The sequence below is a fragment of the Ptychodera flava genome, chromosome 11 (assembly GCF_041260155.1).
Source record: "Ptychodera flava strain L36383 chromosome 11, AS_Pfla_20210202, whole genome shotgun sequence".
Lineage (NCBI taxonomy): Eukaryota > Metazoa > Hemichordata > Enteropneusta > Ptychoderidae > Ptychodera > Ptychodera flava.
This window is the reverse complement of record NC_091938.1, coordinates 8,437,420-8,460,182: the sequence shown is the minus strand read 5'-3', so window position 1 is coordinate 8,460,182 and position 22,763 is coordinate 8,437,420. Positions and strand designations below refer to the sequence as shown.

General features: G+C 38.4%; 1 protein-coding gene across 12 annotated transcripts in view; it reads left to right on the top strand.

The window, feature by feature from the left end:
- The window catches only part of LOC139143442 (nucleolar protein dao-5-like), a 94,910-nt gene that overhangs the window by 43,290 nt on the left and 28,857 nt on the right, over window positions 1-22,763 (top strand). The window contains exon 1 of one of the 12 annotated variants that reach the window (XM_070713769.1): window positions 1,630-1,853. The exons of 9 other annotated variants lie outside the window; for them this stretch is intronic. In XM_070713769.1, the coding sequence (XP_070569870.1) occupies window positions 1,817-1,853 (37 nt within the window). In that variant the 5' untranslated portion in view covers window positions 1,630-1,816. Of the gene's footprint in view, window positions 1-1,629; window positions 1,854-17,591; window positions 17,686-22,763 lie in introns of those variants that run through there. 2 more of the 12 variants (XM_070713765.1, XM_070713764.1) reach the window with 2 other exon arrangements.

Here is a 22,763-nt window from a genome sequence, read left to right as displayed (position 1 = left end):
GGAAGCCAATCGATGGAGCCATGGAGGGCGACTCAGAGTTACAGTTACAACAAATGATGGTATTTCCCTTCAAGGTGTTGAAACTCTCTGCACGTGCTCAGTGGCATTTGTTGCTTAGGGATGGGTTTCCAAATTGCATTATCGCATATCATCATCAGATCATGTGGTTTCTCGTATCATATTATGTTATATCCTGTGATGAACCATATTTCACAAGATCAAATCTGTGCTCACTTGCTTACTCACTGTCTGTCTGTCTATCTGTTTCTCTCTCTCTCTCTCTCTCTCTCTCTCTCTCTCTCTCTCTCTCTCTCTCATATATCATCATCATTATCCTATTATCCCTGTAAGCAAGTGATCAAGCCCCTTTCTATTGGTATCCATGGCAATATTTCATGTCCTTCCATAACACATACCTCATGATACTGTTCCCATCAGCCTTTTTGATTGCACATTTTAATTGTCTCTCACAATGAAATGTTCTGCTGGTTTAAAATAAACTGCAAACTGACAAAGTTTGCATATTAGACATATGCAATAAGTCATATACCTTTCTTTTAAGGACAGCTCACAGTCAACCCAAAACTTACTGTTTAGCTACATATATACTTAAATTGATTCCTGTGCATTACAGAGACTTTAATTGTAATGCCGTAAGGTATCAGTGATAGACTGGTGTCTCAGTATTTGATTCATGGTATCTAAAACATCAAATCATAGAGTTCATCGTCTTTCAGATCACAACGCAATAGGCATAATTTGTGGGTTTTAATTATGCTGTCTTGGTTTTTAATATCAATATTCATAAATATATAAATGCTCAATTATGTGTGTGTGTTGACATGTATGAAAATTTCATTTCTGAAAGTGAACAAACATGAATTTTGCCTTCGTCAGGTCAACTACAGGTGTGGCAATTTTAAGAGAAAAGTTCAAGTTCAGGACAAGTATATAAATTGATTGTACTCAGTTTCAAGCACTATATGGATCATAAAACAAAAACAATGATGATTTGTTCTGAAAAAGTTACTCATTTTGTTGAACGCACACCCTATAGTGCGTAGTGGATCCTGGCACTCTGGAGAATGTGGAGCAGACATATTCAGGAGGGAGGGGACACGATTCTTGGAACACCCCAAACATCATATAACCCACAGTGCCTTTCAGTCTTCCCTTTGTTTTGCAAAGCACCCTGGGCACACGGTGTTTTCGATCACACCAGTCTGGTCTTTCACAGATTGCATTAACTCTTGTCAACAGCTTTCTTAGTCAAATCGTCCTTTCTTCTGAGTGGAGCAGTCCGTTGTTTGTTTTGTTTCTTCAGGGAGGCCATTGTTCACCTGTCCGTGAAGACTGAAAAGAAAGGTGAAACAGCCACATCCCATTGACATGGTAACAAAAAGTGAAAAAGTTTGCATATGCATGGGGTAATAGTCCGGGGATTTTAACTCTGACAATTCTAAAAGATTAATTCACGTTTGAATTGGTCAGCTTGGCACATTCAGAGAAGAATTAGACCAAATTTTTTTTTCACTTTTTTTTGTATGCCTTTGTGATTTGGTCGGACTCACAGCATGGAAGTATTTACATGTTAAGTGTCATATTAAAAGAGCAGTAAAGAGCATAGGTGTGCAGCTTTAGCAGAGCATGTAGGGTATTGAAGAAAGCTCTACCGTGCCCATCGTACCGGGCCATTGTGACTTCCTGTGGTTTTTTGGCTCATATATGCGTCACAGGAACCACACTCCGGTTACTTCTGTTTCAAATGTGTTTTGTGTAGTCATCGGGCTTGTGCTGTTTTGGAACTCAGTGGAAAATGTCGTACGTACAACTCATGCGGGAACGGTTTTACGGTAAGGCAAAAGAAAAATGGGGGAGGGTATAACCCTCTGAATTTTTGCTTTATAATCTGATCACGGATTTGAACCACCTGTCTGGTGGTCTCACTGCTTCTGAATTCTAATGAAAAGTCTGCATTGAGTGCCTCCTATACTTGTTTTTTTCCAGTCCGCTAGTGTATTCAACATTCTGTAAACTCAGTCTCACTCCAGTTATTTCAGTCTTAGCTGTTCTTTTTTTTGATGATTTCTACCTGCCCCGGGCCTGACAAAGACGTGTTTATCTCGTAACTTTTTTGTATGAGAAAGGATTTACCCTTCCATTGTGTTGTTCAAGTCAGGTGTCTGAGAAATGTGTTTTTGATGGAATCCACCACTGAACTCAGCAAATCATGGAGCTATTATATTTCTAGTGGATTGTTTTTCAGTATGAAAGCCAAGAATTCTGTCTGGTCAGAGTTAATTATCTTCAGTCGACTTTTGAAAAAGTTGTTCTTTGATACATGTACCTTGAAGGTTAAACACTCATCAGGTGTGTGTTTTGAAGGGATTCACACATCCGAACCATTCTGAATTGTTATGTAGGTCATTTCCCCACACTCATCATGACCTGAGTTCAATCAGTCTAGAACATTCCCAAGGTCACTGCCCTTGATGACCTCACAACCTTGAATTCAATTAGTCATGTTTGGAATGTTCTGGAAAGTTGATTAGTTGTGTAAGAGAGATAATTTTAGAACAGTAATTAGCATGTCAATAAAAGTTCTAGATTGTTCTTATATACTTATGTAAGCACACAAGTATAAATACTGGGACAGCAGGCTCGCAGTCAGACTTTTGGGATCGTGTCTCTTGTGTGTTACTAAACTCCAGCAGTAGTCATTCTCAAGACTTTTCAAGACCTTCACTGTCAACGCTGGATTTATACTGTGGACTTTGTGCAGCTTCAAGCCTGCAAGCCAAAGGACTGTTCATTCATCCGACTGACTGTTACAACTCTGAGACTGGAGCTTTGCCGTCCCAGCTGAGATAAGTAGTCTGTACACTTTTAAAGCTTGTACTCTATCCCTGACTTAGCAATTAGTTTTATTTTTGTAATAAATTTTGTTTAAACGTTAACTGCTGAGTTCACCCTTTTGTTCGTTTTCTCTGCACGTAAACAAATTGGGGGCTCGTCCGGGATACGAATATTTTGAGCCGTTTGACAACATTTTGACAGCTTTTCAAAACTACTATATACTGTGAACTCAGCGAAATTAATCATGGCGGAATTTAAACCAGAGGAAATGGATGACCTTGATCAGGACACATTTGATTCCCTCAGAAAAGACGACCTCATAACACTGGCCAATTTCCTTAAAGTAGAAGTCAAAAGATATATGCGCAAGAGGGAAATACAGTACCGTATTGCCAAACATTTAGTTAATTTAGGCCAATTTGAGGAATCCACCTTGAAAGATTATGAGCCCGAGTCTACCTTTGAACTAAGAAAATTAGAATTAGAAATGCAGACAAATTTGGAGATCAAGAAACTAGAATTACAAATGAGAGAAAAAGAATTACAAATGGAAGAAAGACAAAGGGAGAAAGAAAGAGAGGAAAAAGAAAAGGAAAGAGAATTAGCAGAACACCGACTGCAGTTAGAAATGAGACGTTTAGAGCTTAGAAAGTCAGGAAAATTCTTCCCTTCAGACAATTTTGACATCACTAAGCATTTCAGGTTAGTTCCCCCTTTCCAAGAAAAGGAGGGATGTTGATAAATATTTCCTTCATTTGAGAAAATGCTCAGAGTCTGGATTGGCCTAAGGAGTCCTGGTCTATGCTTTTGCAGAGTGCTTTGGTGGGTAAAGCCAGAGAAATTTACATTCAGTTGTCAGTAGAGCAGGCTTCAGATTATGATTCTGTGAAGGAATTAATTCTCAAGGGCTATGAGTTGGTGCCTGAAGCTTACCGTCAGAAATTTAGGGATTGTGAGAAGGTGAAGGATCAAACTTATGTTGAATTTGCTCGAACAAAAGAACAACTGTTTGATCGTTGGTGTTCTTCTGAAAAGGTCAGTCAGAATTATGACAAATTACGACAGCTTGTTTTGATTGAGGAATTTAAAAGGTGCATCCGGAGTGACATCAAGACGTTTATCAATGAACAAAAGGCAGATACATTGGAGGTTGCTGCACGTTTGGCCGATGATTATTCATTGACCCACAAATCTTCATTTCTCAGCAAACCATCCCAGTCCTTTTCATACAGAAACAATGCAGGTAAATTTAACTCGTCCTTTTCATCCAAGAATTTTCAAAGGACAGTAGAAAATCAAATGACAACAGTTCACAGAGTTCAAGTAACACTCCCACATCATCAGATCCCAAGTCTCAATCTCCTTCTGACAAACAGTTTGGTACACTTTCTTGTAATTATTGTAAGAAAGACGGCCATTTAATGTCAGAGTGTTTCAAATTGAAAAGAAAACGTGAAGGTCAGAGTGGTCAAAGTGGATCTAAGCCACCGGCTTTATTTCTTCATCAACTCAATTAGAGTCTAATAATGTGTGCAACACATTTTCTGAGGTTAAACCCCTCTCATCCCCAATTAATGAGGTCAAGGTCAATTCTTCTCAAGATAGCATTATGGGTATTTTCGAGCCATTTATTCATAATGGTTTTATATCACTTTCTAGTGATTCTTCCGCTACCCCTGTCAAAATTTTAAGAGATACCGGGGCTTCCCAGTCTCTTTTGTTGGCAGATACCCTGCCGTTTTCTGAAAAGTCATTTCAGGTTCTAAAGTTCTTATTAAGGGGTAGATTGTAATGACTACATTCCTGTTCCTCTCCATAATGTCTATTTGTCTTCGGACTTTGTTTCTGGACCTGTGGCTTTAGGTATTAGGCCTTTTTTGCCTTTTGAAGGGATTCACCTTCTTCTTGGAAACGACCTTGCTGGGGACAAGGTCATTACTAATCCACTTGTGACTGATAATCCTAGTTTAGATCAGGATCCAGAGCCAATTGAACAAGAGATACCCGATTTATTTCCTTCATGTGCCATTACTCGAGCCATGTCAAAGAAAACTTCCGAGAATCAAAATACTCTCAAAAATAATGTCACAGATGTTGACTTAAACGACACCTTTCTCAGTCAGGTGTTTGACACGGATCATTCCGTTATCCCTCGTGGATTTGAAACTTCCAGTAAAACTTCTGCTGACCAAAGTCAGACATTTTCTAGATCAAATCTCATTGCAGAACAACACAAAGACCAGATATTTTGTCTTTGTTTGACAGGGTAGATGATGAAGGTAAAACTTCAGATAGCTCTGTTCCTATTATACAAAATCTGGTATTCTCATGCGTAAATGGAGACCTCCAGATGTCTTGGTTGATGACGATTGGGCTATAAAACATCAAATTGTCGTTCCAAAGCCCTATCGTGCTGAAATATTGCGCCTAGCCCATGAAACCCCTGGGCTGGTCATTTGGGAGTAAGGAAAACTTATCACAAAATTCTCAGTCACTTTTATTGGCCTAATCTCAGGCAGGATGTAGCACATTTCTGTAAAACCTGTCACACATGTCAAATGGTAGGAAAGCCAATCAGACCATTCCAAAGGCCCCTTTACAGCCAATTCCTGCATTTCAAGAACCATTTAGTAGGATACTAATAGACTGTGTTGGGCCCCTACCAAAAACAAGATCAGGAAATGAGTATATGTTGACAATTATGTGTACATCAACCCGGTTCCCAGAAGCCATACCACTGAGAAACATAAAGACAAAGACTATAGTGAGAGCTTTAGTCAAATTTTCACTTTATTTGGCCTCCCTAAATGTGTCCAGTCCGATCAAGGCTCCAACTTTATGTCTGGTATTTTTCAACAAGTAATGGATCAGCTAGGCATTAAACAGTATACGTCATCCGCCTATCACCCAGAAAGTCAGGGTGCTCTTGAGCGATTTCATCAAACTTTGAAAACCATGATTAGGACCTACTGTTTCGATACAGAGAAGCAGTGGGATGAAGGAATTCATTTTCTGCTCTTTGCTGTTAGAGAGTCAATTCAAGAGTCTCTTGGTTTTAGCCCATTTGAGCTTGTATTTGGACATACAGTCCGTGGCCCACTTAAGCTCGTTAAAGAGAAATTCCTATCAGACGATGATGATTGTCTGAATATTTTGCAATATGTGTCAGATTTTCGTACAAACTCTCTAAAGCATGTGAATTAGCCAGAGAAAATCTTGAGTCATCTCAGCAGTCAATGAAAATCAAATATGATAAAAGCACCTCAAAACGGAAGTTTGAACCAGGTCAAAAAGTTCTTGTTCTACTTCCATTCCTGGCAAACCACTCCATGCTCGTTACTTTGGGCCATACCTAATTGATAAGAAATTGAGTGATTTAAATTACATCATAATAACACCTGACAGGCGAAAACAAAAACAGCTATGTCACATAAATATGCTTAAGCCATATTTGGATAGGGATAATCCTACTATAACTCAGCCTGTCAGTGCAGTCAGTTCAAACCATTATGAAGATAGTGATACTGAAACTGACTTGAGTGAAAATACTCTAAACTCAAAGCTGGGCTCGGTCAAGCTTCAGAACTCAGAAATCCTGGAGAAGCTGGAGTCTACAAAGTTGGCACACCTCCAGCCAGAACAACAACAACAGGTGAAAGAACTGCTCCACGAATATAAACACCTGTTTCAAGATGTTCCAACGAGGACAAACGTCATCTATCACGACGTTGATGTTGGGGACAGTAAGCCTGTAAAACAACATCCATACAGACTGAATCCAACAAAAGCGAAATATCTCCAGGAAGAAGTCAAATACCTGCTGGACAATGACTTTATTGAACCCAGTAAAAGTAACTGGAGTTCGCCGTGCATACTTGTTCCCAAATCAGATCACAGTTATCGTATGTGCACGGACTTTAGGAAGGTCAACACTTTAACAAAGACAGACACTTTCCCAATCCCGAGGATTGATGACTGCGTCGACCGAGTGGGAAAAGCCAAGTACGTGACGAAATTTGACCTACTGAAGGGATTTTGGCAAGTCCCTCTGACGGATCGTGCTCGTGAAATATCCGCCTTTGTTACACCAGACGGATTGTTCCAGTACAAGGTGATGCCATTTCGGAATGAAGAACTCTCCGGCAACGTTCCAACGGATGATCAACGACGTCATATCCGGGCTAGACGGATGTGCAGCTTACGTTGACGACGTCGTCCTGTATAGTGACACTGGGAGGAACACATCAAGCTCATGCGGAAGTTCTTTGAGAGACTGAGTAAAGCAATGTTGACTGTCAACCTTGCCAAATCTGAGTTTGGTTGGGCGAGGGTAACTTACCTCGGACATACTGTAGGACAGGGTGAGGTAAAACCTGTTGATGCCAAAATCAGTGCCATTTCAAGTTTTCCCATACCAAACTGCAAACGACAACTGATGCGCTTTCTCGGTATGGCTGGTTACTACAGAAAATTCTGTCCAAATTTCTCCACAATTACTGAGCCTTTGACTAACTTACTTAAAAGAAAGTAAAGTTTGTTTGGTCAGAGCAATGCCAACAGGCATTTGATACACTTAAAGCCATACTGCAAAGTGCCCCAGTGTTGTCTGCACCAGATTTCACTTTGCCATTCAAATTAGCTGTAGATGCTAGTGATACGGCTGCTGGTGCTGTTTTATTGCAAGAGGATAGTCATGGTGTAGATCATCCTGTTTGCTATTTTTCACGCAAATTTAACAAATCCCAGAGAAACTACTCTACAATTGAAAAAGAGTGTTTATCTTTGATATTAGCTTTACAGCATTTTGAAGTTTATGTTACTTCTTCAAATCAGCCAATAGTGGTTTATATTGATCACAACCCTCTTGTTTTTCTGCAGAAATTTAAAGGCAAAAATCAGAGATTGCTAAGATGGAGTTTAATGTTACAGGAGTTTAATCTTGACATTAGACATATCAAGGCAGAGACAATTTAATTGCAGACTGTCTCTCTCGTATTTAGAAATTATTGTTGTTCACTTTCAAGAAATTTTATTGTTGTTCACTTTCAAGAAATTTTACTTTAGAGTAAAACAAAATTTGAGTACTTAAATCCTTTTCAAGATTACATTTGTAAAAGAAAGATTTTTCTTTGAAAAATTTTCTTTTTTTTGAAGAGGGGGTGTGTTATGTAGGTCATTTCCCCCACACTCATCATGACCTGAGTTCAATCAGTCTAGAACATTCCCAAGGTCACTGCCCTTGATGACCTCACAACCTTGAATTCAATTAGTCATGTTTGGAATGTTCTGGAAAGTTGATTAGTTGTGTAAGGGAGATAATTTTAGAACAGTAATTAGCATGTCAATAAAAGTTCTAGATTGTTCTTATATACTTATGTAAGCACACAAGTATAAATACTGGGACAGCAGGCTCGCAGTCAGACTTTTGGGATCGTGTCTCTTGTGTGTTACTAAACTCCAGCAGTAGTCATTCTCAAGACTTTTCAAGACCTTCACTGTCAACGCTGGATTTATACTGTGGACTTTGTGCAGCTTCAAGCCTGCAAGCCAAAGGACTGTTCATTCATCCGACTGACTGTTACAACTCTGAGACTGGAGCTTTGCCGTCCCAGCTGAGATAAGTAGTCTGTACACTTTTAAAGCTTGTACTCTATCCCTGACTTAGCAATTAGTTTTATTTTGTAATAAATTTGTTTAAACGTTAACTGCTGAGTTCACCCTTTGTTCGTTTTCTCTGCACGTAACAGAATGAAATTGTAGTGCATACTAGATAGTGTTTACAGTTTCCATATGAGCATCACACCTGTACCGGTACATGACATATTGAACTCAAATGTGACCTTACGGGGAACACAACCACAGAAATCAAAGTGATAATATAGTCTAGACTTAAGCAGGAGACAAAATTTTGGGAGATAATTTGGTTTTGTTATTATTAAACGAACACTAACAATGTTTTTGATCATCATTAAGTTTTTTCTCATAGTAATGTAATGCTTGTCTGATCTGGGTTTTTTTAAATGTTCATCAACCATGAAATAGAACAAAATAAAATGCAGAAGTGTGGTATAATCCTTTTCTCAGTACGCACAAGGAAACCCGGATTTCAACAAGTGGGAAATATTTAGAGGCAAAGCATTGAAAGGTGATTTGCCAACTATTTCACATACAGTCAAGCCAAAAGAGTCAAGCAGTGATAATTGTGTTGAAACTCATGGCAGTGTTGGAGTGAAATATTAATCCTCTTTCTCCCAAGTGGTATTAATTTCTATGGTTTGTCTGTTGAGCCTGGTAGAGAGAGGATTAAAACATCATTCAAACAAAAAAAACTTGAAGGTCTGCGGAACAGTGATGATACGTAATGAAACTCTTCTGCTGAACCATCAAAATGAACAATCGCAATCCAACTTCCAAGCTGATAATGTCACCACAAGTTTCCTCCGCACCCACCTTTTTATTCTATCTGCCAAACAATACACTTCACAGTATCAGTGCCTGGGTCACCTTGGTTCTAAACCCTGTGACCCTCTTTCGAATTCCTGTGGTTGGCAGTTATGCACAGCCAAAGTGACAATAGCATTGTCTTTTCATAATTCAGAAAAATAATTGCAAATTGATAAGTTGACTGGTGTTATAATGTTAGGCCCTTTGCAAGTTGTATGCATGCAATATGGATTAATTATCGTGAATTTAACCCTTTCACCACTGGAATTTGCACCGGTCCCATTGTTTTGAATGGTATGCACGGATCGATGTATGAGGTTATAGGGGTGCACAGGTTAAGGTCCAGACTTTAAAACCAACTGTTCAACAGTTGTGTCATAAAGCACATTAATATACAGGCTGCATCAACAACTTGAATGTTCAACATTCCAGTAGGGACAGGAAGAGGGGCAAGAAAAGAGTATGTAATCTTTCAGATCAAAATTACTGACAAGAATTATTCATAAGTTCAAATTTTTAACCCTTTAACCCTTTGTAAACAGACTCAGAGAAATATGCCCATACAAACACCTCTTTAATCAGGACACCCCTTCTGTAAGGACACTTTTGAACCAAATGTTTCAAATCAAAGGAAATTCTCCCTGTGTATTAGGGACACCTGTATAATAAGGACATGGGCATTTATAATATGGTGTCTGTAGTATACAGCTTCAGGGAAAGATATTCAGACTCAAATTTTTACCATTCTTTCCTGATCTACCATGGGGGGGGGGGGCTCATTTTGAAGCTCTTGGAGTAAGAACAATTTTCAGTCTCAGTTTTGGGGAAAAAATGTTTTTACCACCATAGAGTTAACACAGGGGCAGCAGCCATTTTGAATGTCAAATATAAGTAAATATTAGGTAATTTGTTTCTCAAGTGTCAAACTTTGCATGGTGACCAATGAATTGTATTCTTGATTTAGCAAGAAGATGGTTAAAATGTCACCGAGGAAAGTTTGAGCAAAAGTTTAAGTCTTCCAGTATCAAGGCACATAGTACCTTAATATCAATGGAAAGTACATTTAGCCAAATCCTGCAGTTGCTTCGTCAAGCATCTGTGTGTCATTGTGGATACAAACAGCACACATAGATTCCAGACTGCCTCTTGCTTGGCTTGGTAGATCAGTATCCTGTTACATTTTTGCTCATTCAGGTGAAATGACTGACGACAAAGGCTGACAAACGATACCTGCCTGTTGGTCAACTTCTTCCAATTTCTGTAGAACTGTCAAAATGAACTAGCCCACTCATGTATGTACACCACCGTACATGCCACTGAGGTTTGTCCGTCAGACCTGTGATGGTAGAAATGAGAAACCTGTACCAGGGCACCCCCTTTGCGTCATTGAAATGAATGGCAGTCTTTCCAGCTGCAGTTGTTTATTTAAAATGTGTGTCCATGCTGTAATGGCTTGTACCCAATGGCCATAAGCAAGGCAAAAGTCACTGACAGTTCTATTAGGTTCTTTTCGGGGAAATTTTTACAGTTTACAAGTCCTGTAACGATGCTAACTCAGAAAGGAATGTTAATTATCACAAATATTATGTAGTTTTCTTCATCTTCTCAGATGAAGGAAGGATTGCAATTATCTTTTGGTGTGACTGAGAAGCAAGTGTCATTGTTGTATCTTCTGCATTGTATCCAAGGTTACAACTGTCAACTCTTCCAGTCCTCTGAAAGTAATGTTGGAAGTATTACTCAAATAGCTTTAATTTTCCTTCCAAGGAATAAAGATGTCATCAAATTACTTGTCATCTGTCTTAAAGACAAATAGAAGGATTTCAATTACAGTTTTGTGATATTTCATTACCTTAACCCTTTTAGTGCTGTAATTTTTCCCACCAAAATTGTAGTGCAATATTTTACCAATTTTTATGTATTTTTCTGTAATTTGTTTGATAATTTTGAACCAAATGGGCATCACATTTCATCGGCTACAGTTTTTAATCAAAATTTGGGCAAATATCTGAAAAAATTTAACTGGGGTATAGTTTGGTAACAAAAATTGACTTGGGTGTTCAAAGAGTTAAATATTGAAGGGATGTCTTCCTCAAATGACATACTATACTGTATTATAAAACCATGGTGTCAAAGGCTGGTAATTGTGGTCAGAGTCATAGAACAGGCTGTTGTTTACCAGTCTGAGCTTTCACAGATACAGCACTTCATGTTGACTGTTCATCAGCATGCAAAAGAACTGATTACATTTGTGCACCATTAATAGAGCCCTGTGAGGATGCAGTGGGTATGAAAATAGCATTTGTACATATCATTTCCATATCATAGCTTCAACTTTTTCCTAAAACGTTATTGATTTTGCACACACAAATTTTTCATAAAATGATGATTTTTGAAGTCATGGCTTCTCTAATCCCTAAAGGAATTTGATGAAATAATAGCAGCTTTAGAACTTTTAAAATGTTTTTGTAACAATAGTTGATGTTTTGGTCAGACCAGGGTGGCCAGAGAGGCATTTTCCCTCAAGGCGTTACCAATCGTAGAAGTCTTTTGACCGTGTGCCACAACATTCTCGGTAGTGTATCAAGTTAAGTCACATTACTTTAGGAAAGCAATGTTTGTTTTGCCCCACGGTGAAGAAGCCTATTAAGCGTACAGCAGTTTTTCTGTAACAATCGGCCTCAGAGAGTATTGAACCACACGTGTTGCTGGTGATATCAGAGCCCTGTGTTTTGATACCTTCATGGCAGCTCATGGAGCTCCGTTGGATCATTTTATCACCGTTTTTCAAGTCCTATAGTTTTCTCTTGTTACTCGCAGCACACCTGCAGAATACTGGACCCGGTTCTGCTTGCGGTGTGAATTTTTTCCAGTTCAGGAGCCTCTCACAATAACTTGATTGAGACTATCCCCTTTAGGAAAAAACTGATCAGCAAGATCCAATGTCCCATTGTCAGAAGTTACATTCTGTCATGCAATTTGCATGCAGAATCTCAATCCTTATACATTTTGCCCTGGTCTAGTACCTTCCCTTGGTTACCAAGGTTTCAGTAACCAAGGAGACAGTAACCAAGGAGAGGTCCTAGACTTATTTTGCCCTGATGTAAAGGTTTGAAGACAGAGGTTTAAGAGCAACCTCAGAATGACTGGCCAAGATTTTAGAGTCTCCTATGTTTACACCTGTTTTTCCTCTCAGGTCACACGTCACGTTTGCTTCAACCCTTCAGTATGTTGTTGAACCCTGGTTCATGTGCTTACTTTAAACAACCTTGGTTTTTTCAATGCCCAGTGAAACCAATGACATTTCAACACTTTTGAAAAGACCCATGAATTGGACTAAGATTTGTAGTGAAATTCCACCAATTTCCATTTGCCAGTTTGTGGACACCTTTTCAAAACCAGCAGCAGAAACACTGGTTCTTCTCTCAACTTGAGTCATCGTGGTCAGTTTTCACAATTTTATGAGATAGGAGGTATTGGTATTCCAAACTCTTGTTTAGGAACAAGAGAAATTTTCTGAGGTGTTTGTGTATTCTTTGTATTGTAGTTGCAGAAATTGATTTTGTAATGTTAGATGACTGTCTGAGGAAACAAGACTCTACATTCCTTCGAGGAGACAAAATAAAAGGACAAAAAGAAGGCCAACGGTCACATCAAATATTGACAGAAATGCCCAAGAGGAAAGCCTTTTTTACAATTTGGACCTTGAGAGTGAAATTTTGATGAATGTCAGTTCGAAGTTTTCACAGATACATCAGGGAGTTGATTGTCCTATAATGCAGCAGTCCCATTGGACCATTGTTCAAGGTCACGTTGTTCCATTCTTGTGGGGGATGTAAACTGCACTTTGATCAATCGCAGTTCTTGATTTAGTTTGTTTGAGCTTTTTTTTTATCCCCACCAATGTGCAATTCTAACCATAAGAATGACTTTCTGGTGTATACTGTTTGTCAACCACTTGTGATATCCTTTCAACTGATTAATTACTTCATATGTGTGAGGTTAGGCAGTACCCTCTAATAGCCAATCAAAATCTCTGTTACAGTTTTGGCTAGAAAGCATCAGGATATGTTGACCAATCAGGGCGTCTGTTCATAGGACCCAGAGATGTCCTTGAATGAGTGTGTACTACCACCCAGACTAATCAATTTAACGTTGTCAAACAACCAGATAAAAATTGTCAAATTAAATCACTGCATTGAGATTTATTTTTCCAACAGGCAATGGCAGCTAAATGGGCAATTACAACCCTTTCATTTGCTAAACAAATTCAGTTCTGTGTGGTTCTCTCATAAATAAACACCACCATTAGTAAAGCAATGAGTTCACACATTTCTTGAAGTCCAACTTGACCCATACATTTATTTTTGTATTTAAGAGTTAAATACAATCTGAAATCTGAAAATCTGAAAAGTCACATTTTCAGAATGTTTATAAACTTACCATGTCAGGTCCTTAGACATTTGGCTTTTGTTTACATCCAGTGTCAGCGTAGGACAGTCCAACTTCAACTCCTGGTACACAATATGCAATTTCAGTGTTGATTCTAACTCTTATTTTTCTGCCAAAATTATTGCACTCTTGAGAAAAACATACGATTTTTACACAGATGAATATCAGCATGCATACGCAATCATTAAAATGCCAATTAAATCAACATTTAGCATAAAACATGTATTTAACAGCTGTAACAGCTGTATATCACATATTATGGTGACAAACAAGTCAAAGATGCCGTACCCAAGGACAAGGAAGGTAATATGGGTAACAGTTTTCAACTTGTCAGTCAAGTTTGTTCTCCTGAACCAATTAAAATACATATTACCTGACAGGTTCTAAATTTTCCTTTCTGTTTTAAAATGGGTGTATTCAAAACTTTTCAAGTTTCATGTCAAACTGTTTTATGAGATGTGTCCCGTCAATATCGAATCTCAGAGAGGAAAGTTTCCAGGGTATTTTCAGAGCAGTCATACCAGAGATCGGTGTTTTGATTTGTATGCAGGACACAATTATACTTAGTTTTTTTTCCTCTCACTTCTCCCGACTTTGGTTTGGTCCAATTCATGTAGCAGTCAGATGCATCCATGCAGACAGGAAAGATTTGAGTTGGGATGCAGCATGTTCCCTCCACAAAGGTTTGAATCAATGACAGGGGAGAAAATGTGGATTATAGACACTATAACTCTGTTGATCTCTTTCATTTCACGTCTTTTGAACATCAAGGTAATCAACTCAGTATCTGGTATTGTTACCAGAGAATGATGCGAAGGAAAAAAAGATAAAACAGAATAGTATCTCCCTGGTGTTTAATCTGGGATGGGCTTTTTGTGAAATCGATCTCGCAACTCATTGATAACAGGCCAACAAAATGGGTGAATTCTGAGTGGATTTAGTCGGTGACGCATACAAAGAGGGGATTTATTCAATTAATATGGTCTGCGTTGGTTTGAATACAAAGCAGCGAATCAGACAGAACAGTGAATAGGCATTGCACGTACAGTAGACAGGTATTAAAGATCTTGTATTTTTTGTATCAAAATCCCAGAAACTGTAACTCCCAATAATTTTATTCTTTTCATCAGCCACGTTTTCTTAGTTTTTTCTCATTAGAAGCGCAGTCTGTATAGCTACGTAAATCACTCTCATAAAGAGGGTCATTGACTCGCACTTAGGGAGCCCATTGTCTGCTCGAAGGTCCTTCTGGACTTACATTGCATTTCCCGTCATTGCAAAAAACCGGAGGTCTCTTTAATACAGTATCTTTTTCTCTGTGTATGAAGTCACAGAGGTCTAATAATTCTATCACATTATTCAACAAGAAAGGTTACAAACCCTTTGAATATACAGCTGAGAATGACGTCATCACATTGACAAGGATATTAGACCTTGGCCCAATATAGTGTCTGATATTAACAATGATTTCAAATGTACATTGACTCATTCTGTTTAAATGCATACGACAAAGACCTTGGCCAAAGATAAATAATTATGCAAATAAAGATATTTATTTGTAGGGAGAGCCATCCAGCATACTAATTACTGAAGGCTGATAAATTTGGTACAGAATCTGTCTGAAGTATGATAGTAAACAAGTTAAATGAAAATAAAAATTTCCCATCGTATAAAAATATTTGATACTATGGGAAATGCGTGTGCGTGTGTGTGTGTGTGTGTGTGTGATCCGAACATATTTATCATACATACACGTACTCTATGCTTGTATATCTCTTTGAAATCATAATTCACATATTATTCCACGTCCATAGCTTATACATATTCAAATATCCTGCATCGACATAAGGAATGAAGAGTAGAAACCATAAGGAGACTAGGGCAAAGGGTTAAAAGTTTAATTTACTTGTCATATTTTATTAATATCATATCTGCATTCCTCGACTGTCATGTCTGAGTATTCCATATTCCCTGTGGCTTGTTGATTGTCGATGTCTGCTCTCCGCTCTCTTGGATCTGTTTGTCCTGATATTTCTGCTTCCATGGCAGCCACTCCAAATTTAGTCCAGTCCCATTGTTTCTAGTCAGACAAATCATAGAAACTCATCTTGCAGTGGGAATTGGATTGTAATGCAATGCATTGGTGAACCAGCGACAAACACTGCGCTATCAACTCACAGACTAGCTGCCATCTGCAAGTTGGAAATTTTACATGCAACTGTCAGGCTTCCGTGAGATATTACTTTTGCTTCCTGTGATTACCCACTTCCTGGTGGAAGTAAGTTTTGCTCTGTTGATATTATTATGTCAGTAGGTTAGTGGAGGAACTAACTAATCATTTCAATGTTTGATTTTCTTCTTTTATTTCATGTTTGTCTCTTCATTATTGATATTTTCCAGCTGCTGCAATGAAAACTCCTCTGATTATTAAGTTGTTCGAACCGAAAATAGTAAAAATTTAAGCTTGAAAAACTATTGCAATTATGTAAACAAATATAAACAGGTTTAAATTTATGTAAACAAATATAAACAAATCCATAAACAATTCAGCAGTAGTAGTTTACATAGCCTAGAATCCTTTTCCGTCCGCTTTCCTCCGTACCTCCGTCCCACTACCCACTAGTGGGACGGAGGTACGGAGGCAAGCAGACGGAAAAGGATTCTACTAGGCAATAGTTTACACGATCCACCTCACTTACAACTTATAATTAACCCTTTTCCTGCCAGACTGTATCACTTCCCCATCAGCCAAGTCAGTAAAAAGCGGTATTGAGCCAAAATATGACATATTTTCACCCACTTGGCTTGGTCTGTTATAGCATCTTTTGTCCAAAAAAATCAAGTTTACAGTATTTTGTTTTCAGCAGCTTTCAAATGTACAGTATTATGTTAAAATCACCATATGGAATATGTTGTGTTCATTAATTTTAACCATCTTGACCTGGTTGTGAAATATGGACTTGGCAGGAAAAGGGTTAAAGTTCAAGTTCATTTCACTTGTTATTTATCAAGTTTCAGACAAGGAGTGATCGTTTTATTGTTAATCACAGTCGTAAAGGATTTAACATGATGTCTCCAGTAGGTTAACGACTAAAAAGCATAATATTACAGCATTGCCAGTTTTGAGATCAATTGTTATTCCTCGAAAACTTTGAAGCTGTCTGGAGGAGTCAATGTGCGTGCTTGCTCTCAGTGCCCACAGGCTGGTATTAGCGTGATGGATTGCGTACCAAGGAGCTGAACAGGGGGGCAGCCAAATTCCTTGATTTGTTATCAGTACCAGGGGATGAATTAGAGGCTGTTGTTTCCCAACACTAGCCCTCAGCAGACAAAGAGTCTGTAATTATGGCTGCTGCTGGCACTCGGCAGAAAGTACTGCATGTGCTGCAGGGGAAACTTTCATGGTCAGGTTGTGACAAACACCCTCAAGGGAACTACTTAAACATCTTAAACCTGTTATTAGGGACACAGCAGTAATAATTTTGCGATGGTGTTTTTACATTTTGATTATTCTAGTCCTTACTGATTTTAACTTTCTGCATGACACGGTTCAAGTTTTACCTATCAGATCCAGCAGTATGACTGTTTTCAAATCTTTTATCCAGGTGTAGTCAATTCTGCCAAGAAAGAATGTGTACAAGAGAAAGATTACTTGCACAGGTTTCTATTATTTCCCCTAGAGGTGTGCAATTTGAGCAAGACACAAACATTCCACTGACTGCTAATCAGAGTTGTCTTGTTGTCTGCCTGTCTGTTTGTTTGTTTGTTTGGGTAGTCTTGCCTCACATTTCATAAATAACCTGCCACTCTCCTTGGTGTGAGACTGTGTCACAAAAAGGGTGGCAGGTATTCATGTGCATTGGGGCTGCTGTCACTGTATCGCATGCATGGCCATCGTGTGCACAGAGTGTGAATTAATGTCTGCAGTGGCAGGTAAGTGATCCCTACCAGTGTGACAATTCTTTGATTACCACCTGAGGAGGTCAGTTACATGTTTCCGTCGTTGGCGCGTCAATTGCAACACCACTTTTGTAATTTGTAAGTGAGAACATCAAGTTTTTTGAAGTTTATATGCATGAGAAGCAGGATTGTAACCTAGTTGCAGGATTCAATGTCAAGAATCATGTAGATTCACAGTTTGTTTGATAAATGGCAGTATATCACCTACCAAGCCCAGGTTCCAATATACCGGTATTGAAATACATACCTTTAACTTCGAAACCCTCAATCATCCTTGAACCTGCTCTGGAGCTGAAAGTTGTCAAGCATTAGTCTAGTGTGGTCAGCTAACTTATAAGTGAACTTGTCGTGTGTTAATACAAGTGATTGCATCATTACAGCAACTGCAGATGAGTATTGCAGTTATTGATGATGAGTTTGCTGCGCTTCAAAGCATGATGGGTAACACAGCTTTCATGTCAGAGGATTGAGGGAGGGAGTTCTTGCCTCATTTATGGGTGAGATGGTATGGCTATTTATGCTACGTTCATATGCCTGATGCGAATATATATATGATGTTAGCAAAAACACTCAAACATTGTCATACGTTAACATCAACATTGTGATTACACTGTGATGATGTAGATTATATAGAGAGCCAACTTGATTTTAATGGTATGATGCATCATCATCTTGTGAAAGTTGGGGAAATTGTCCTATTAAAGTCTAGCAGTTACTTTTTCACTCGGCATCCTTTGGCCATAGCGGAACAGTATTTAATTCATTCTTGTTTTGTACTCATGAAAGACAATAACTACATTGTTCCAACTTGATTAATGGTCCATGTCGGCTTTTGTAAAGTGGCGTTGCAGTCAGAACATGTTCCAGCAATCCCTAGTCCATTTGTGTCGTTGAGAAAAAAAAGAAAGTACATTCATGGATGTTATCCTGAGTGTACGACAAACTCAATTACTTGTTACCTCTTCATCGGCTTTTCCAGCTGGCCAAACCTCATTTGCATGACAATAGGGGATTTACCCATGCCTGTCAAGTGTGTACAGTTAACCTAATTAAATATGCAAATGAGTAGCCACCCCAGTGGTGCCTCGCGATCTGGAAAACAGGATCTGCAAATGCCAAGCAGTGTTGTGGTAACAGCTGAAAAACACGCTGGAATTGTTTTGACTCTGGTCTTTGATTCTGGACCAAATGTCTGGAAAAATCACCTGTGGTCAAATGGCAATGGAAAAAAGGAAACAATCCGAAAAACAATTTAAATTGGCGGTTGTTTGTTTTAAATTCAGTTTTGCCCCCCCTCCCAAATAACAGTGGCTTACTTTAATAAAACTTGTTACTCTTTGGAGTGAACATCTTTCAGTGATTAATGATACCAAAAAATTATTTGAAAGTTGAATGGCATGTGTCAGAGATACAGCAACAGTCATCAAATAGGAATGGAATGGGGACCACCTTAGTTGGTATTGTAACAACACATTAGAGATCCATGCAGACTGTTGCAGGCAACGTGCACTGACCAAATTATCTCCCATGATTCTCCATCAGAGCAACAAAACGGATTTCTTGGCATATCTTTAATGATTGCAATGTATAGATAAAGTGGAAGGGGGTGGATGGTATGCACGACGTGCTCAAAATAAGGATGAGCAACATTTTGTGGCATTCATATTTTTGATACTTTTTTCCAGAAAGAGTGGAAGTTTTTTCTGTTTCTGTTCGTTATGTTAAATCTTTAATATTTGAATTCAAAAAGAATTTAGCAAATTTCATCTGCATTTTTTTTAATATTTGCCCATCCCCCTCCCGTGACCCGATGGTCTATCTTTTTGGTTTTATATCACAGGGACTTAATCATCATTGCTCTTGCTAGGTATGAATGTCTACCATCCACATATCTTGCCCTCTCTCCATATGATGTTCTGAAAAGATTTGTCTGTCATTCAAGAATTTTGTACATGATATTGAAATATTTATAATTTTCTCTATTGAGACGTACTATATACCTTTGATGCCAATGGCCCTACAAGACTAAAATAAAAATAGGGTCACTTTTTCAGTTTTAGCAATCAATGTTGCTCAAGGACACGATAAATGACAGTCACATTGTACACACAAATAAAGCATGCTTCATAACCGGATTGTGAGCCAGCTGCAATCCTTTACGTCGATCTCCTTCTAATTAATAACTAATGAATATTTTCAAGAAAAGAAAAGGATCCGTTCTCCATGGAGTGATTGATTTTCCATTTATAAAACTAAGTTTATGGAAGCTATGCGGTCATCAGACAAATGGCTGATTGTGGGAAATTTATTGATGCGGGTCAAACTTCCTGCCTTTTTCATCAAATATGTCTATAGGCATTGTGCTTTTTTCACTGAATTTGTCTGACTGTGGTTATTTTTAGTGCCCTCATTGAAGTATAGAAATAATTAAACAGCACTTGCTTCCATGAAACTTTGTATAGTCTCTGTGTGTGACATAATTCGGGATTAGACACTGTGACCTAGTAATGTCTCACTGAGCACAAAAATCCTTTTATGAGCTTCTGTAACACCTCAGCTTGAACATGATCCAAGTTATAATCACTCACTGAACGGCTTAAACTGAGCTTTGAATCCTATCGTGTCGGCTGCAAAGGTGGAATTCCAATCCTTACTCATACAGTAGCCTTGGCCCAACATACCCAGCCCATATACACATACTATAAAACTCTTTTACTGCTTTTGATCACGATGTGGCATAGGTTATTAACCGTGTTTCCAACCCACCAACCTAAACTATTCAACTCTAGTGAATCAGAAATCTGATTGAGATGTCGACCCGGGACCTGAATCAACTGTGTTTTATCGCTTCAAAATGGTATCTAATGTCTGCAAATTTAAAAGCTATCTCAAGTGGCATTGATAAGCTGGATAATTTGACTGTAACCTGACTGTTAGTGTTACCACACAAAGCTTTATAGTCTGAGTAGAATTGGTTGTATTGTTGTCCAATAAAAACAGGTTTCATATCTCCTATTTTCCTTTTTCATTACATTTGACATTAAAGCTCAGATACTTTGCCCTTGTCACAGATTATTTACCAGTACAGTATCATGCAAGTCTGTCTTTGCTATAGATTTCCCTTTGACATTTTGCTTCCTGTGTTATATTGAACTTGCTCTATCATTTGTCAATATATTTGTCTGACTGTCTGTGACAAGATAGTTTAATTTTTTCATAATTTCTCAAGATGCTTTTAAATCCAAGAGGAAAACATCTGGAACCAATGCAATGCTTGAATTATTAAAATTGATAATTTGGACTTTATTTTAACCCCTTGAGTGCTAAAATCAGTTTTTGTTGCCTTGTAGAATGTACCATAAACAATTTTTTATAAATCTAGACCATTTTTTCGAACTTTTTTCCCAAAGTTTGATAAAAAATAGTTGCTGATAAAAAGTGTTATGTAGGTCATTTCCCCCACACTCATCATGACCTGAGTTCAATCAGTCTAGAACATTCCAAGGTCACTGCCCTTGATGACCTCACAACCTTGAATTCAATTAGTCATGTTTGGAATGTTCTGGAAAGTTGATTAGTTGTGTAAGGGAGATAATTTTAGAACAGTAATTAGCATGTCAATAAAAGGTTCTAGATTGTTCTTACATGCCTTTATAAAAGGGACGTGCACAGCTTCCAGTCAGACTTTTGGGATCGTGTCTCTTGTGTGTTACTAAACTCCAGCAGTAGTCATTCTCAAGACTTTTCAAGACCTTCACTGTCAACGCTGGATTTATACTGTGGTCTTGTGCAGCTTCAAGCCTGCAAGCCAAAGGACTGTTCATTCATCCAACTGACTGTTACAACTCTGAGACTGGAGCTTTGCCGTCCCAGCTGAGATAAGTAGTCTGTACACTTTTAAAGCTTGTACTCTGTCCCTAACTTAGCAATTAGTTTTGTTTTCGTAATAAATTTTGTTTAAACGGAAACTGCTGAGTTCACCCTTTGTTCGTTTTCTCTGCACGTAACAAATTGGGGGCTCGTCCGGGAGACGAATATTTGAGCCGTTTGACAACATTTTGCCTGCCTTTTTTAAAACTACAGTATTCTGTGAACTCAGCGAAATTTAATCATGGCGGAATTTAAACCAGAGGAATGGATGACCTTGATCAGGACACATTTGATTCCCTCAGAAAAGACGACCTCATTGCACTGGCCAATTTCCTTAAAGTAGAAGTCAAAAGATCTATGCGCAAGAGGGAAATACAGTACCGTATTGCCAAACATCTAGTTGATTTAGGCCAATTTGAGGAATCCACCCTGAAAGATTATGAGCCCGAGTCTACCTCTGAACTCAGAAAATTAGAATTAGAAATGCAGACAAATTTGGAGATCAAGAAACTAGAATTACAATGGAAAAGAGAGAGACAGGCATTAGAAAAAGAAAAAATACAAATGCAATTAGAAATGGAAGAAAGACAGAGAGAGAAAGACAGGCAGGAAAGATTAGAAATGAAACGTTTGGAGCTTGGACAGTCAGGAAAATTCTTCCCTTCAGACAAGTTTGACATCACTAAGCATTTCAGGTTAGTTCCCCCTTTCCAAGAAAAGGATGTTGATAAATATTTCCTTCATTTTGAGAAAATTGCTCAGAGTCTGAATTGGCCTAAGGAGTCCTGGTCTATGCTTTTGCAGAGTGCTTTGGTGGGTAAAGCCAGAGAATTTACATTCAGTTGTCAGTAGAGCAGGCTTCAGATTATGATTCTGTGAAGGAATTAATTCTCAAGGGTTATGAGTTGGTGCCTGAAGCGTACCGTCAGAAATTTAGGGATTGTGAGAAGGTGAAGGATCAAACTTATGTTGAATTTGCTCGAACAAAAGAACAACTGTTTGATCGTTGTGGTTCTTCTGAAAAGGTTAGTCAGAATTATGACAAATTACGACAACTTGTTTTGATTGAGGAATTTAAAAGGTGCATCCGGAGTGACATCAAGACGTTTATCAATGAACAAAAGGCAGATACATTAGAGGTTGCTGCACGTTTGGCCGATGATTATTCATTGACCACAAAT